General features: G+C 39.3%; 1 protein-coding gene across 1 annotated transcript in view; it reads left to right on the forward strand.

The window, feature by feature from the left end:
* Nucleotides 1–16,648, forward strand: part of LOC131692982 (uncharacterized) — a 329,446-nt gene that overhangs the window by 281,507 nt on the left and 31,291 nt on the right. The window contains exons 2-5 of the mRNA XM_058980419.1: nucleotides 46–1,456; nucleotides 1,516–1,710; nucleotides 1,770–1,935; nucleotides 2,422–2,718. Of these exons, the coding sequence (XP_058836402.1) occupies nucleotides 46–1,456; nucleotides 1,516–1,710; nucleotides 1,770–1,935; nucleotides 2,422–2,718 (2,069 nt within the window). The remainder of the gene's footprint in view (nucleotides 1–45; nucleotides 1,457–1,515; nucleotides 1,711–1,769; nucleotides 1,936–2,421; nucleotides 2,719–16,648) is intronic.

Consider the following 16,648-nt stretch of genomic DNA (forward strand, 5'->3'; position numbering starts at 1 on the left):
TCGAGCCAATGATTAACACTGTCTTTTTGTTTTATCGAATTTCAGGTAGCAGTACCGATTTAGCTCCCTCCCTGCTGGGCTATTACGATACGTTAGTGACCAAGGTAGGAGACGAGCCATCGAACGGAAGCAGCATAATTTCCGGCGAAAATCCGAGCGCCGCTAGCAACCACAATCTGAACGCAACCTCAGTCAGTACCACCACCGTCTCCAGTCGAACGACATCAACGTCAGTTAGTCAGCAAAAACTTCTACACTCCGATAACGAAGTTATCCAACAAAGTAGTGAAAAGTCGTTTCAATCTAGTGTACTAAAGCTGCGAAGCGTTGGTCTGCCGAGGCCCACAAGACCAGCTCCCCACATCCCAAAATTCGGGGATAAATTTCGAAATCTATCCTCCAACGTCCAGAGGATATTGTCGAATACGGAAACAGCCGTAGACGCAGATCTGCTCGAGATCAGTCGAGCACGACTTCCGCCGTCTACGTTCCACCGTAGCCAGCTACAATCCGCATCGTTCAGCACTAGTCGATCGATCTCGTCCGCAACGTCGACAAGGCTCGCTTGCAAAAACCTACCGCTGTCGAAGAACATCACCAAAATCACTCAAGCTTCTAGCTTCGGCAACGACTTAATCCACAACCCACCCGGAAACGAACACCGCGACTCCAATGGGAACTGTGATACACCGATCGAAGAGGATGTCCCTAAACTGAGCTTCATCCAACAACGAATCAAATCACTCACATTCGCTTTGGTAGGTGACGTGGAACCACCAACCGAATCCGAGAAAGAGAAAGAAACCCCGGAAACGGAACCAGTTCTGCGGAATCCGCAGAAGTCCATGGCAGCTGCTACCGATGATCAAAATGCATTCGTCGAAAACTGTGACGAATCAGAGCATCGGAACACCATCGTGGAAACACGCAATCCCTTCGTTAGCCTAGTTGTCACTGAACCCGGACTCGACAGTGATAACCCAGATTCGGAAGATCGTCGTAAGCTAGCCTACGCTCGTGTGCAGCTACTCAATGCTCGATCACTGATGGGATCACCTAAGCTACCCAGATCCAGTGCAAGTGGCTTTCAGACACCTTCTTCGACGTCTACGTCGACGCCCAGCTTGGATACAACCAGCTCAGCGTCACTATCATCCAGCAAGGCTTCCCTAACGCAGACCCCGGGAACACCCATTCTAAGCACCCGACCACTGTCAGCATCTTCGATCTGTTCTTACTCGTCCAGCAGTAGTTCCGGATCCGATACTCTGCTTCTAGTCAACAGCAAGTGCTGCGGAGCTCCCTCCTATCAGGCAAGCGTGGAAAGCCTAGCCGATCAAAGCGAGTGCGAACAGAACGGTAGCACGAGCGGCCTGACCATGTGCGAGCGGGCCGTAATGGAGATTATCGACTCCGAACGGAGCTACGTCGAGGATTTGGGGCAGATTATTAAAGGGTTAGATACAATGAACTTATTTTATTATTCGTAACTAACGATTTTTTTTATTTCCTCAGCTACCTACAAGATTGGAAGGAGAGAGCTTGTCTCAAAGTCGACGAACTTGAAGTACTCTTCAGCAACATCCAGGAAATCTGGGACTTCAACAGTCGACTTCTGGCCAGCCTTGATGAAACCAAAGGCGATCCGGTCAAAATTTCCGGCTGCTTCATTGACCTCCACGACAACTTTGACTGCTACACCACCTACTGGTAAAGTTCAAAATCGATCTTCGCATTCAAATCAATCATAATATCATTACATTTTCCAGCACCCGCTACCCGGAGGCGATCGCCCTGCTGACCAGTCTACTCCAGGCAACCCACACCAATGCCCTTCTCATTCAAACGCAGAAGATGCTAAACCATACCCTTCCGCTAGGATCGTATCTTCTAAAGCCCGTGCAACGGATCCTGAAGTACCATCTGCTGCTCGATGTAAGTTACGTCAGCTAAAATCAATTTCAATCAGCGCTGCCGCTGCTACCGCCGTCGCTGCAACCGCCGCCGCCATCATCCAATCGACGAAGTACATTAATCTGCCGCCAAGGTCAGTCACTGAGTGGATGAATGCCTTTCCACGATCGGGCCCCAGTTTAGCTATAGCTATGGAATGCATTCACTTTGTGCGGTGCGGTGCATCGAGATTGCATTACTTTCGCGCGAGACCAGTGAAAGACAATCGATAAATCATCCATTGAATATATGTGCTGTCTCATCAAACCAGCACAGCAAGCCGGCGACGACCGGGTGTTGCTAGGGGATCGTTTTAATTATGTCTTTCACTCGGCGAGTCGCGCAAGTGCATCGGCTCGACGGTATCGCAGAAGGCCGCGCGGCGCGGTGGTACCAGCGTGCGGGCAGTGTTGGCTGATTAAATTATTTTATTATGCATTTATGGTGACGATTATGATTTAATTTTAGAATTTGCGGAAGCACTGCGACGATAAACAGGTCGCACATGCCCACGAGTTGATGAAGAATGTTGCCCACAACATCGATCAGGTGAAGAAAAAACTGGAGCAACAGAGCCGCGTTAAGGAACTGGCCGGCATAGTTGATGGCTGGTTGGGTCCGGATTTGTCCGTTCTTGGTGAGCTGCGCCAGGAGGGATTACTGAGCGAGCAGACGAAGACCCGGGTCGTGCTGCTGTTTCAAACGATGCTCATCATTACCAAGCCGAAGGAGGATAAGCGGCTGCAGTTCCGCGCCTATATTCCGGTGAGTGAAGTTTTTTGGTATTTGGATCAGGGGGCTGCTAGTTGTCCCGTACTTCAAGAATAGGCGGCGATGTCTGTTGCAATGGAAGATGAAAATTCCGCAAAGGGTTCCTATACTTGGTGAGAATGTACTTTCTCCTTCGGTACCTTACATACCAGAAGGCGTTCTTTAAAAAACAGATAAGGCGAGCTTTACACGACACTATTGTCAATACTTAAGCAAATATTGCTGGATTGACGGTAAACCTTAAAAAAATGACGTATGGATGGGAATTTCATCAATGCCTGTATGCTTTTTGAAAAATCTTTATTTAGTGTTGAAATGAATGAATGAATGAACGCTCGAGTCACACTGTCGATTCCATATTTCGAACCAAAAAGTTTGTCAATGAATTGTAGGTCTTGAAACGCGTTTCTGAGCAAAATCATTTAAAAGCTCACCGTGTTGTGAAGTTGTTATGGCCGAACATTAGTTCTATTGCCTTAGGGTGATCATTAGGGTGGGACAAAAAATAGATTCCAGCTCCGAGCAACTTTTTGGGTACCATTTGGGCTCTAGAACATCTGTGCAAATTCTTAGCTCGATCCCTGAAACTATATTTTTGCGCCCACTGTTTAAAGTTTACATGAGATTTTATATGGGAAAATAAACTTTTACAAAACAATACCTCCAGGACTCGCCCATTGCTTCCTAAAAATAAACCGTTATGTGACTTTTGTAGGAAATTTAACAAAGAAACAAATTCTCGAAAACTACGAAACGATCAGATGCTCGAGAAAAAAGTTATTAAGCTGAAACCAATTGATGCTCTGAGGATTGATAAAATATTAGTTTTTTCTAGCACCACTGTTGTTGGTTGCCCAATTATATGCAATTTTGTTTTGATCTTCTCTTAATGTGTCTAAATCATTTATCTATACTGTTTGGCCACTTCGCAAGAGTTTTGAGGGATAAATTGAGTCTTCTTTTGTACATAATAAGAAAAAGTTGAAGATTTTGTATATAATTCGACCGTCAGCAGCAGTGATGCTATGAAAAGTAAAATTTTCATTAATCTTCAGGGCATCAATCGGTTTTTGCTTGATAACTTCTTCCACAAGCATCAGATCGTTTCGTGATCTTCCAGACTATGTTTGCTTGACAAATTTCCTATTAAAATCAGACATCTACTTATTTTTAGGAGGTAACGAGCGACTCTTGGAAGAATTAATTTGCAAAAGACGTTTTCCCCATACGAAATCCCATGTGAACTTTAAACAGTGGGCGCAAAAATATAGTTTCACCGATCGAACTAAAAATTTGCAGAGTTGTTCTGGGAGCTAAATGGAACCCGAAAAGTTACTCGGAGCGAAATTTTATTTTTTTCATATAACCATGTCCCACTCTAGTGATCATACGTCCTGGTTTTGAAGTAACAGTCCTGGTGTCCTGGGATGGCGAGGAAAAAACTTGATTTGTTCTGTTTTTTCTCATATAAGCCTAAAATATTGAACCTTTTCAAGAAAACTTATCTGCCTATGGTTTTTACGTGCAGTAACAAGGGGATGCCAGAATCGGACTCTTCCTGAGTCAAGAGATTATAATATTTTGTCATGATGAATAATGTAACTCCCTTTAGTTTATCTGCAAAAGAGTGTATTAGCATTTCGTATGCTTGATTGTTTTTAACCAGCATTCAAAAATCTATTTAAATACGTCTTGTTAGTATACAGCACTTTCAATGCACAACATCAGTAACAAATAACTTTAATAGTAGTGCAGTATTGTAGCCGTAGATTTTGCTAAAAACGGCTTTTAAATAGCCTTTAAACCCAGTCGGTGACCACGCCATTGATCTCTACTTTGTAGACGGGAATGTAGACACGGTAGCCATTTATAGAATACTAGCTAATACCCATCGCGCGTTGCTGCGACTTTAAACGAAATAGGAAAAAAATACATTTTTTTCCAAGGCGCCATCTGGTGGGCAGATCATCCCCAACTAATAGTACACAAACTCGCTCCATAACAAATGCCTACTATGTATAAATATTGACGACAATCAGTTAAGCTATTTGGGAGTCCATAAATCATATACATACAAACATTGACTTTTATATATAGACTAGCTAATACCCATCGCGCGTTGCTGCGATTTTCCACGAAATAGGAGAAAAACACAATTTGTTCCAAAGCGCCATCTGGCGGGCAGATAATCTCCAACTAATAGCGCACAAACACGCCCCATAACAAATACCTACTGTGTAAAATTTTTTACGGAAATCGGTTAGGCCGTTCGGGAGTCTATAAATCATATACATACAAACTTTGACTTTTATATATACAGGGTGTTTGGTTCATGGTTAAGAATCTCTCGGGGGGTGATAGACTGCCATATTTGGAGAAAAAAATTGTTCTACACATACCATCAAATCTCAACCGTTACAGAGTTATTGAACTTTTTGTGTAAAAAACTTATTTGTCTTAAAATACCTCTAACTTTAAAAGTATACTTTGTATTTTAAATGTTTTAGTTCCATTCGAAAGGTGAGAAAATTTTCTATTGAATGGTGTTCTCATATCTTTTAAGTAATTAGTTTTAATTACCTTTTAACTGTAAAGTAGTTAAAAGTTAGTGTTTTTGAGGAGGTTTTTGCTAATTTTCTCGAAATAATGAAGTATGATTATAGCAATATCCAGTATCCAAAAGTTGAGTTTTAGGACGATTCATAATTTGTTCTTAGACGTCATATTTCTATCTCTTCTCATTTCTTAGTAATTTAATTACTATACTTTTCCCGTAACCGACTTGCAAGTGCTTAAGAGACTCTAATCTAAAAAATATGCTTTATATCATTATTTACAAGATTTCATTGGAAAGCTGAGAAAATTTCCTATCAATGTATGTACAAATGTCTTTTAGTTAAGTGTACTAAATGATTTTTTACTAACGAAATATCTCAAAATTTGTGTTTTTTGGAGAGTTTTTTAATTATTCTAATTATTAATCAACAAAATTTATCGTTACTATTGTTCATTTGATGCCCCTTAATGTTCTCTATAACTTTTAATTTGACACTTTATCTACATCTCTTTTCATTTTGCTGCTATTTAATAATTAACACAGCATGAGCTCGCCACAAATGTAGTGGGTTCGAAATCGTTATTTTTGCATATGAAACGATGTGATAAAAACGATTTTGCGTCGAAACCAAAAGAGATAATTGAATGGAGTCAAAGAAAGAACTGTAGAACTTGCTGAGATGCATTATTTCCATGATAATAATGGTGATGTTTATAATTTAGTATTTTAAGAAAATTTACGAAAATGCCAATAATAGCACTAACTTTAAACTAATTTACTTTTAAAAGAATACTAAATTCACTTAACTGAAAGGTATTAATACATTTTTCACTGTAAAATTTTCCTGGCTTTCGAATAAAAAGAAAAAAAGTACAATAAGTGCCGTAATTTTTCAATTAGAGCTGGTACTAGTGAAAATAACATAAAAATATCCAAGTTGAATAACCCAAAATCATGAAAATAAGAAAAGGTAAGTGTATCATGTCAAAGAACAAATTAAGCAGCTCATCAAGACTAACAATCTGAATTATTAAAAAGATGAGGTTAACTATTATGATTTTCAAGAAATGAACGAAAAATCGTCTGAAATTGTTTAATTTTCAATAAATTACTTTGAAAAGGCTATTTAAACTCATTAGCTGAAACATGTGAGGGCATCACTCAATGCGAAATTTTCTCACCTTTCGAATGGAACTAAAACATTTAAAATACAAAGTATACTTTTAAAGTTAGAGTTATTTTAAGACAAATAAGTTTTTTACACTAAATGTTCAATAACTCTGTAACGGTTGAGATTTGATGGTATGTGTAGAACAATTTTTTTCTCCAAATATGGCAGTCTATCACCCCCCGAGAGATTCTTAACCATGAACCAAACACCCTGTATATATAGATAGACTTGTCGTCAGTAACATTATTTGCTTGTTTTAGATAGGATATCAGTACGCTGAGCTTATTTGGGCGCACTTTCATTAAATCTGTCGGGACTGAATATTTCTGTGTCAGCTCTTTAGAATACGTCTTTTTCAGGTTAGTTTGTTTACCCACGGTCCTAGAGCCTGACCCAAAGTGAAAAGTTAAAAAGACAGCAATTACCGGAAATATGATAAATTGAAGGACCAATCAGGTGATAGTACAGCAAAAATTTGGTCACCTATCTTTTCTCGACGTATGGCTGCATGCTACCGATATTGAACTAATGAATAAAACATAACAGTAACGTGATGAGAAATGTTTGCGCGAACTAGTTTGTTTTTTAAACACATAGTTTCATGAATACTAGGTTTATTACTCATAATTTCAGGAACTTGGTCACGATTTTCGTAAATCGCTCAATTCACGAAATCGTGATTGTTTGTTCATGAATTTATGAACGGATTTTTTGTGTAAGCAACGCACGATATTAATTGTCTGATAAACTATTGCCTCCGACAAATCTTAGCGAACACATCGCGCTTGCGTCTCCTGTACCGAAGTGACTTTCTTTTAGATATCTCTGGTCATACATTACTGCAATTTATCCCATTCCTGTGAATCTTTTGCAAAAATTTTGTCAGTGGTAGTTGTGCATGGCCTACTGTCTAGTTCTTTCTGGCAGTTGGATTTGCTATGATGCTTCCAGTGACAATTTCTAAGCCAATTCAAATATATTGACACTTAACTGCTCAGTAATTGGTTCGTTTTTAATTAGCTCAAGTTTTTTACAATCATCATCAAGATTGGAAAAGATGCATGATTTCTTGAAGAAATCTGTAATGCTTTTTGATTACAGGTTTGTTTTACCAAATTTGGAAATTAAAGTTGTGGCACATAACGTTAAACGTTGTGCGCGTAACGAAGACGTAAGGTGCTTTTGAAAATGCCGTACTATTCGAGCCGAATTAAGAGAATCAGAGCGCAATTCCGAAAGCACGGCTTCTGAGTGCAACGAAAAGATAGAGGAGATGCTCTTGGGGCTTATATTTGCTGATTCTTTTTTCCTCCTCAGTGATTTCTGATCATCTTTCCATTTGATTCCAAAACGAACAAAAAACAGATCAAGAGACAACCAGTCACAACATTTTAGTCGCAACAGTGTTTTAATACGAAACGAATTCTCCGCATGAAAATGAAATTAAGTGCCAATGAAAATGATATTGCGTTGAAACGTCGTAAAAACAAAAACTGTCGTCTCAGCTACATCGTTCTCAGTAAATTAAAATATTTTTTTGCCTAGTATGCAGGAATGTGATGCCTAGTATTTATACTAAGAGTACAGAGGGCACCGACCTAATATTAAAATTCAAATTGGGTACAATTCGAAAACATGTCATTTAAATTTAAAATAAAGTTGCCAATATCGAGTACTACATCTGAGTTTTGTTAAACGGGACCATCACCTGCGATGAAGCGTTAACTTTTGGGGAGTTTTAGTGCTCAGTCGTCCATAAATACTTTTTTTTAATAATTCGTTTAGCGGATTCGGCTCAATGATTTAGCCAATCGGAGCAGTGGTTCTTTATCTATTTATATTTATTTCCAACAATGAAAATATCAAAACGAGTTTTACATCAGATCTCGCGCAAGCTCTTAACCATTGCACGTGGTAAGGCGGGGAAATATTTTTTCCTCACCAACTGCGTATAGGGGGTCGTTTATATCTCGCTATTGAACACTTCCGCTGTCATCATCGTGGTTGCTGCCTTTATGTTCACGAACATCTGATTTCTTCCCTGTTTGTTGCCTTTACGAGTGTGACTTTCCTCACTGATTGTGCTGGCTGTAGATTTTGAAATACTTGACGCGGCTTTTTGCCGTTATCAATATTTGGTAATTGTTTGTGTTCAGCGGTTTCTGACCAGGATAAACCGCACAAAGAATACTTGTTAGTTGTACAATCGCATTATGTTTTGTACTGTATTTCTCCCAAATGTGACATGTAACTGCAAGTAAGCGATTTTCGATCTTGCAACCGAACATTGATTCTCTTACCGTGCATATTTATGAAGCTCTTAATTATAGCATTGTCACTCACTGTGTCATGTGTTTTCAATTATTCAAAATGAATGATTTCGTCTGGAACAACTTGTTGAACGTTATGAGCGCTGAATGCCTGCCATGGTAGAACTCGATAATGATGACTATCGTAAGTCTAATTTTCATTTTCACCTTCACAAAATGTTCCTCGTCATGAATACTTGGTCTTATGCGAGACATAAATAATCACAGTATTTGGCCGGATCATCACTTTTTGCTTCTGCGACTCACTCATCTCGACAGATTACTAGGGCAAGAAGTATTGTAGCAGTTTCATTTGCTCTTCAGACAAGGCTCACAATAATAAATATATTTGTCGTTCGCTTCACACTGGCTCGGACAGAAGCATAAGCCACAATGAGAATCGTGACCATTGTTTTTGGTTGTTGCAAACAGTGATCTTCTTTAACCTTTTCTCAATAATTTGTTCACGCGAAACGAGCTACAAAATTATTTAAAGTTGCTGATAGTCATGTTTTTTTAAATTTATTATTAAAACATTTCGGAGGGGGGGGGGCTTTAGCCCCTTAGAACCCCCACCCCCACTCTAGCTACGTGCCTGCTGGGTTTATTTTCCCAAACCTCACCAAAATCCTTAAAAAGGGGTTTAATATTGAAAAACCTAGAAAAGAGTGTTTGCACAAAGACGATAACTTTCTCGCAATAACCACGATTGGGTTATTGAGTGCATTCACTCGTAGGATCTATCATTTCGATGATCGCATCGATTCTACGAAACCAGTGCACAATTAAGCTGACATAAGCTAGTCTCGTCTGGTGAATGCATGTAACCTGGAAGCCCCAGACACGACGGGACGAGACGGACAGATGACGGACTGGACTCGACGGGGCCTAGTTCAGAGTTTTAGGCATTCTTCAATGCACGGCTAGCGACCTCAAAAAAAAAATAAAAATAAAAAGAGAAAGCTCTCATATCCACTGGACACCACGTTACATGGCGACATGACCGAGGATTCTAGTGATATGGGGTAACTTATTCTCTGTTAGAATGTGAATTGTACATCGAAAAATAACTATCAGAATGAAGGTCCGCGTGACCATCCAAGAACACACACGGTCAAAGAGCAGGAATGGCCACACGGTTACAAAATCCACTTTTGTAAACGCGAAGTCACCTGAACGCGAGCACACGTGACAAACGCGTTAACATACGAAAGCTTAAGCCCTTCGCGATTAACAACGCACACCTACGTTCGTGATCGCGCTAGCTTAATAACACCCCGGTAATAAGGAGAACGTTTTAGCACTTACGAAGTTTCAAACGCTGTCTCAAACGCGAACCTACCAACGTCCGTTTTCGCGCGGTCATGAATCGGTCACGTCCGGAAACCATTACTCTCTGTCCTAATAACTTAGCTGCATACATTCAGTAGGACTAATCAAAAAATAAAGCTCATATCCACTAGACAACACGTTCCATGGCGACATCACCGGGAACTCTAGTGATATGGAAGATCTCACTTTCTTTTAGCATCTGAGCCGTACACCAAAAATGAAGTATTAGATTCGCGGTCCGGGCGCGATTATCCAAGAACACACGCAAAGCTACATACACGTTAACACACGCGACATACAAACGCACACGCGATCGAACACTTTAACGTACAAATGCTCGAGCCCTTTGCGATGATACACGCGATCGCGAGTCCCTACGCCTGCATATACCTGAACCGTACAATGTATATCACATTCAGAATCACGGCCCGCTACAATTGGCCTAAGGTAGTGCACTTTAGTGGGAGACATTGCCTGTCTCGTCTGCAAATTGTAGCATGTGATTCTAACGGGGAGCCCTTCCGAGAACCTAGCTCAACAGCTCCAGTAGGACAACTCTCGAAAAAAAATCATGCATTACATTTCATATACAAATTAAATAACGTTGGGTTGGGAGGGAGCATCAGGGTATCATTCAAATTGTAACTTGAACTTGATGTCGTGGGTCGCTAGCTTCTAGTCACAAAATATGAATACTACCAGCAAGCGCATAATTTTTCGGCGTCATGCTGTTGCTGTGATTGTTCTTATCTGACAAGTGGTAACAAGACTGACGCACCCTTCTCACACAAACCATCAGGTAGTGTCTTAACATGTATTGGAAATTGAGTTATGCAACTGGCTGGATCTTTTCGTTGGAAGGAGATTCTCTGTTCCTTCGGATCGCGCATAAATTACTCTGTTTATGGATCCGCCCCATTTTGGCCCTTCATACAGCGTCCATGTGAATGTCGGTTGATAACATAATTTTATCCTTACTGTTAAAAGCATCTTCAGCCACCGGAGTATTCCAGGCACTGATGGTGGGTTCCTATATCATCATCATCATCATCATCATCATCATTTGAGTTTCAAAGGCCTACTAATTATCAGATATACGAACCAAATGACATGCTAATTTCAGAACGTTCTGGTATTGTTTTTATTCTTGTACAAATCATTATTTATTAGACTAATTGTAATAGATAAATAATGTCACGTGAGCATCCATTGAATACTGATTGATCTCACGATTGATCAGTATGTTGGTGTAGAGAGATTTTCTTCGACGAGGAACTGTTTGCTTCTTCACATACTGTTGATTAGGGGTCAATCAGTCGCTGCTGGTACCTTGCTGCTTGCGGTAGATTGTCCTCGTTTGATTTTTGGTATTATGGGTTGCAATTATCCTGGTTGTTCGTTTAGAAGTATTGGACTTAATCGTTGCTGGTTCAATGTTTTATTGCAGGTTGGATAGTAGCCTATGGTTTGGCAGGACATGCTTAAGACAGCGTACTGGTTCAGTATAGAGTATGCCAAGAGCGACGCTTGCAAAGGAAGGAATGTGGTGGTACGGGTCAGGTTCTTCAAATTTTAAATTTACTCATATTTTTAACATTCATCTCGCTTGGCGCCTTTGTAAAAGAGCATATCGTAGTTTGTTCGGTGAAATGATACAACTACATCACTCAAACATTTCAGCGGATACCGAAGTAATCATTTCTTGCAACACCAACAATAAATCAGCAACAGAAAGGTGCAACCAAGTGCAACTGCCCAACACGCAACAGTGATAGGCTTGACCGAGAACACCTTCACCTCAATCGAGGGTTGTTTGGCGTGAGCGATGTACCAGTGATTACCGTTATTCTGTACAACATCGTGACGCAAACAAGCACAGCCCGAGGAGAAACCGAACAGATCCACGTTTTTCATATTCGGTTCGTGCATGTCGCCTATGTTCTGGATCTGCACGATCTCATCGTAAATCAGCAGATGAGTAAACACAAATATACCCGTACCGTTCCCTGTGTTGTCGGGATTTTTCCAGGATATTTCGAGGCTTCGATTTATTTTTCGGTAAACTTCGCTATCCTTTAGCAATTCTTCCGTTTCCACCGTTTTCGCTGGTCGGAGAAGTGTACGCGCAAGTAGAAGACATCTTTCTGGTTATAACTGCCACGATAGGTAATTTCCTTGAGTTGCCGAGAGGAGTTGTTTCTGTTCAGCACAGTCACACATGGTTTCACCGCCCGTACCTGTACGATAATGTGCTGGAGCTGATCTTGTGTATACTTCAACATACGGTAATGCGATTCAATTTGTTCGATAGTTTGTCTAATTGGTTCCGTTGGTCGCTCGCACTGATCCTCGAGGATGAATTGTTCGGAACCCAAAACTACCGCCAGTAGCAGAACTGTGATTTTCCGGACCAGCAACATCGTGCTGTTGTAACAAACTGACGTCTAGAGGTGACGCGAAATTGTCACTTTTATACAACCATAATGGAGCGAGAATGGTGAATCACCCGTGAACATTTCGACAGAATCCTGAGAATTGGACCATATGGTCCATTAGGAGTGCCTGATAGTCGATGTTAGCAATCACATAGAAGCGCCCATTACAAAGCAATAATATTAAATTAGTTATGGAATTTGAGTTTCGGCTTCGTCTCATCAGAACCCGACACTAACTTAGTGACATTGACGAAAAACGAAAACACTATTTGTGTTTCTGAGAAAACCCTTAGTCCTGCGTGATGTCCCACAAGAAAAGGAGTTCTAATTAAGCTGATGAGAATTAATGAAATCGAAACTTAGCTTGGCTTAGCAAGTAGAGATGGTCGGGTTTCAATTTTTTTGAATCCGAACCCCACCCGAACCCGAGAGCATGAAAATTTAAAAACCCGAACCCAACCCGAGCCCGAAATCATAAAATTTGAAAAACCCGAGCCCGAACATTTTAAAACCTGAAAACCCGAGCCCGACCCGTACCCGAGAATGAAAATTTTGTAAAACCCGAACCCGACCCGACCCGAGAATATTAAAATTTGAAAACCCGAACCCGACCCGAACCCGAAAATTTAAAATTTGAGAAGCCCGATCCGAATCCAACTTGCTAATACGGAGAATCAACCAAAGATATCGAAGATTTTTAATTCTAGGCACCCGAGCTAGGCTCATCCAAGAATAGTAGAATCACTCGAATCTGAAGTAGCACCATACGCATTGAGTTATTTCTGCATATGGCAAAACAAATCACTGCCGAGTAGAATCCGCATTTATATTTACTATTATTGAACGCCGAATTTGTAATGTTCTGAGAAACTTATAAATCGTCGATATCTTAACTGGAAATTAAGTTGAATCGGCGGCTAACTCCTGGGGAAACAGAAAGCTTAATGGTCACAGTTTCCAGCAACCTTGCCCGTCGTACTAAACCAAAATTTCTATTTTTTTATCAGAAACCATTCCTGCAAGGCAGTTTTGTATAATTTATTACATTATTAAATTAAGCTATGGGACGATCCATAAATGACGTAGCATTTTTTGAGTGATCGTAGCATTTCGTCACAAACCTCTAAATACCCCTCTTGGTATTTAAGTAGCTTGACGGTAATTCTCCCCCTCCCCTTGTCCCCGTAAAATTTAAAAAAAATAAAAAACGATGCTAGTTATTCCCCTTTAAAAAAAGCTACGTAGCATGACATGACCCCCTACCCCCTTGTCGTCACACATCATCACGAAATACAATACTCCCGCCTCCCCCATATAATGCTACGTCATTTATGGATGATCCCTATGGCAATTGGCAATTCGTATTCGATAGTTTACATGACGTCACCCACGTTACTGGTTGGAACGGTCAAACCTGTATCGAAGGGTATCAATCAAGATTTTCTGACGTGTTCTTGATGTCCTATTATCGATCAGCGTTTTGTTTCATTTGACCAACTTAACAATGCTCTCTTAAAGTTTGTTTGGGGTACAAATGTACCCCACAAAACCGTTTGCGTAGTGTTTTATCATGTGTACTTAATTCAAAAAAAATGTTATATCTTTTTTTAAAAGCAAAATATCGATGCATAGTAAGCGAGAGACTGTAAAAGTGTATAAGTTCCAACTCTGCCGAATAATAGTATCTGTTATTTGATATAACAAAGCACTATAGCAAAGTAACTAGAAAATGCGTTTGGATTGGTATCGTAATTTTCGTTTTTGCGGATCAAAGAGTCAAAGCACATTTGTGAATATGATTTTTGAATATGATTATGCAAGACGCATCATTCGATTCGTTATCTTCTGCAGTCCAGGCTCTGGAACATACTTACTTTATATACACGTACAATGCACCGGCTCTACTTGTTCCTGCGACGCCTTCCTGTTTCATCTCCGTTACTGCGTATTTTAACGTTTGTATTGGCGTTTGGTTTTCAAAAAAGCATCGGAATCAATATACTTTTCGACCGGTTTTTGAAAAAAAAAAAAATGTCCAAAAGGAAATTTAATAAGCTTTACAACGTCGTATAAATGGTCAAAATCGATTTGAAACGACCGGAGTAATAGCAATATGAAGAAAAAAGGGAATTTTGACGTATTTTAAAGACTTATTCTATACAAAATGAAATATTACATAATTAAATAGTCAAAACACGAATATTTTTAAACAGGTTACTTTATGAATGATTTTAGAATAAAACTATCCAATTTAATTATAAATTTAATAACAATTAGACAAATTAGAGAGATTTTAGTTTTGGGGTACGAATGCACCCCCACAAAATCGTTTACGTAGAGAAAAAGTCGCCGCGGCCTAAGTATAGGTTTTAAAGTACAGTAATGATACGTTTTTATCAACCAACCGAAAAATTAAACCTAATGCCGTATCAGTGCAAAAATCGTATTCAACCGAACCGCTCGACAGTTGTCTAATCCAACTTCCAAGCAAAGGATCGATCTGAAGTTAGACTCATTATGAATGACAATGCATTCTGTCAACGAATTTTAACAGTTAATCTCCTTAAAAATGAGATGCAAAAATTATTCTTTGATTAATTAGACACAGAGCGTTGGTAGTTTACTGCCATTCTACGCCTATGTTCTAAAACTGATAACTAAGAAAAACGTGATGGACGATGAAAATTAAATTGGTGATCTGGAGAGAAACGTTGGATCAAACGAAGTCTAAAATTACGTTTATAATCAACTTTTCTAGTGTAATTAGTCCAGTTTTTCATTAGAAAAATTTAATTTACGGAAGATTTTACGAAAAATGATCAGTGGGAAAATCTGACAGAAATCGAATAATTCTGAGCATATTGGTCCATCTACCATCCACACAAATTATGTTTTCTATTCATTTTGTTTACGAAAGTTTGCACTGAGAGTTTTCTTGTAAAGCGACTTCAAGTTTTACTAAAATCGGAAATGGATGAGTTCGCCATGTTTTATGTTTTTGGAAGCGACGACAGAGATGAATAGTTGTACAGGATCGATCTCACTATTGCAGTTTTTAATATCGTACCCATCTCTTAGTTGACACACATAATATTTACTTTTTTATTTATTTTATTTGTGGGACAGTTATGCGTAGAATTTCAACAGTAGGAAAAACAGGCTTGTTATGTTTTAAGGGTTTTCATCATCAAATAATATTCCGTAACGGATATCAAAGCATTTGGAACCGGCACGCGTATTTATTGTGGAGATGGCCGGTTTGAGCCTAGGTCAGTGGCTTTCGACTGGCATGACCCATTCTCGTCGGTTCGGACTGGTTGGTTTGTTCCTACTTACAAGTGAATAGATCAATCCGCTTGGATGACATGGGAGATAGCAATAGAAAATAGGAACAAGAATCAGCTATTGATTCAATTCGAAGTTTGTTTTTAGTGATAACTCAAGTGCGCCGGCAGGAGATCGTTTTATAGGAGTAGATAAACTAGAGAACAGAAATCACAGCCTCTGAGACAAATATGCACTAAATTGTACCCTCGGGACCGGCGTTTACAGATAGTCCGCAAAAAATAGTCTTTGGTTTAAATTTTGTTTGCAGTTTGTCATGAACTACGACATATTTAAGATATAATATTGCTAAATACAGGGTGTTTGGTTCATGGTTAAGAATCTCTCGGGAGGTGATAGACTGCCATATTTGGAGAAAAAAAATTGTTCTACACATACCACCAAATCTCAACCGTTACAGAGTTATTGAACTTTTGTGTAAAAAACTTATTTATCTTAAAATACCTCTAACTTTAAAAGTATACTTTGTATTTTAAATGTTTTAGTTCCATTAGAAAGGTGAGAAAATTTCGCATTGAGTGATGCCCTCACATGTTTCAGCTAATGAGTTTAAGTAGCCTTTTCAAAGTAATTTATTGAAAATTAAACAATTTTAAACGATTTTTCGTTCATTTATTGAAAATCCTAATAGTTAACCTCATCATTTTAATAATTCAGATTGTTAGTCTTGATGAGCTGCTTAATTCGTTCTTTGACATGATACACTTACCTTTTCTTATTTTCACGATTTTGGGTTATTCAACTTGGGTATTTTTATCTAATTTTCACTAGTACC

Source organism: Topomyia yanbarensis, chromosome 3 (assembly GCF_030247195.1).
Source record: "Topomyia yanbarensis strain Yona2022 chromosome 3, ASM3024719v1, whole genome shotgun sequence".
In the NCBI taxonomy this organism is placed as follows: domain Eukaryota; kingdom Metazoa; phylum Arthropoda; class Insecta; order Diptera; family Culicidae; genus Topomyia; species Topomyia yanbarensis.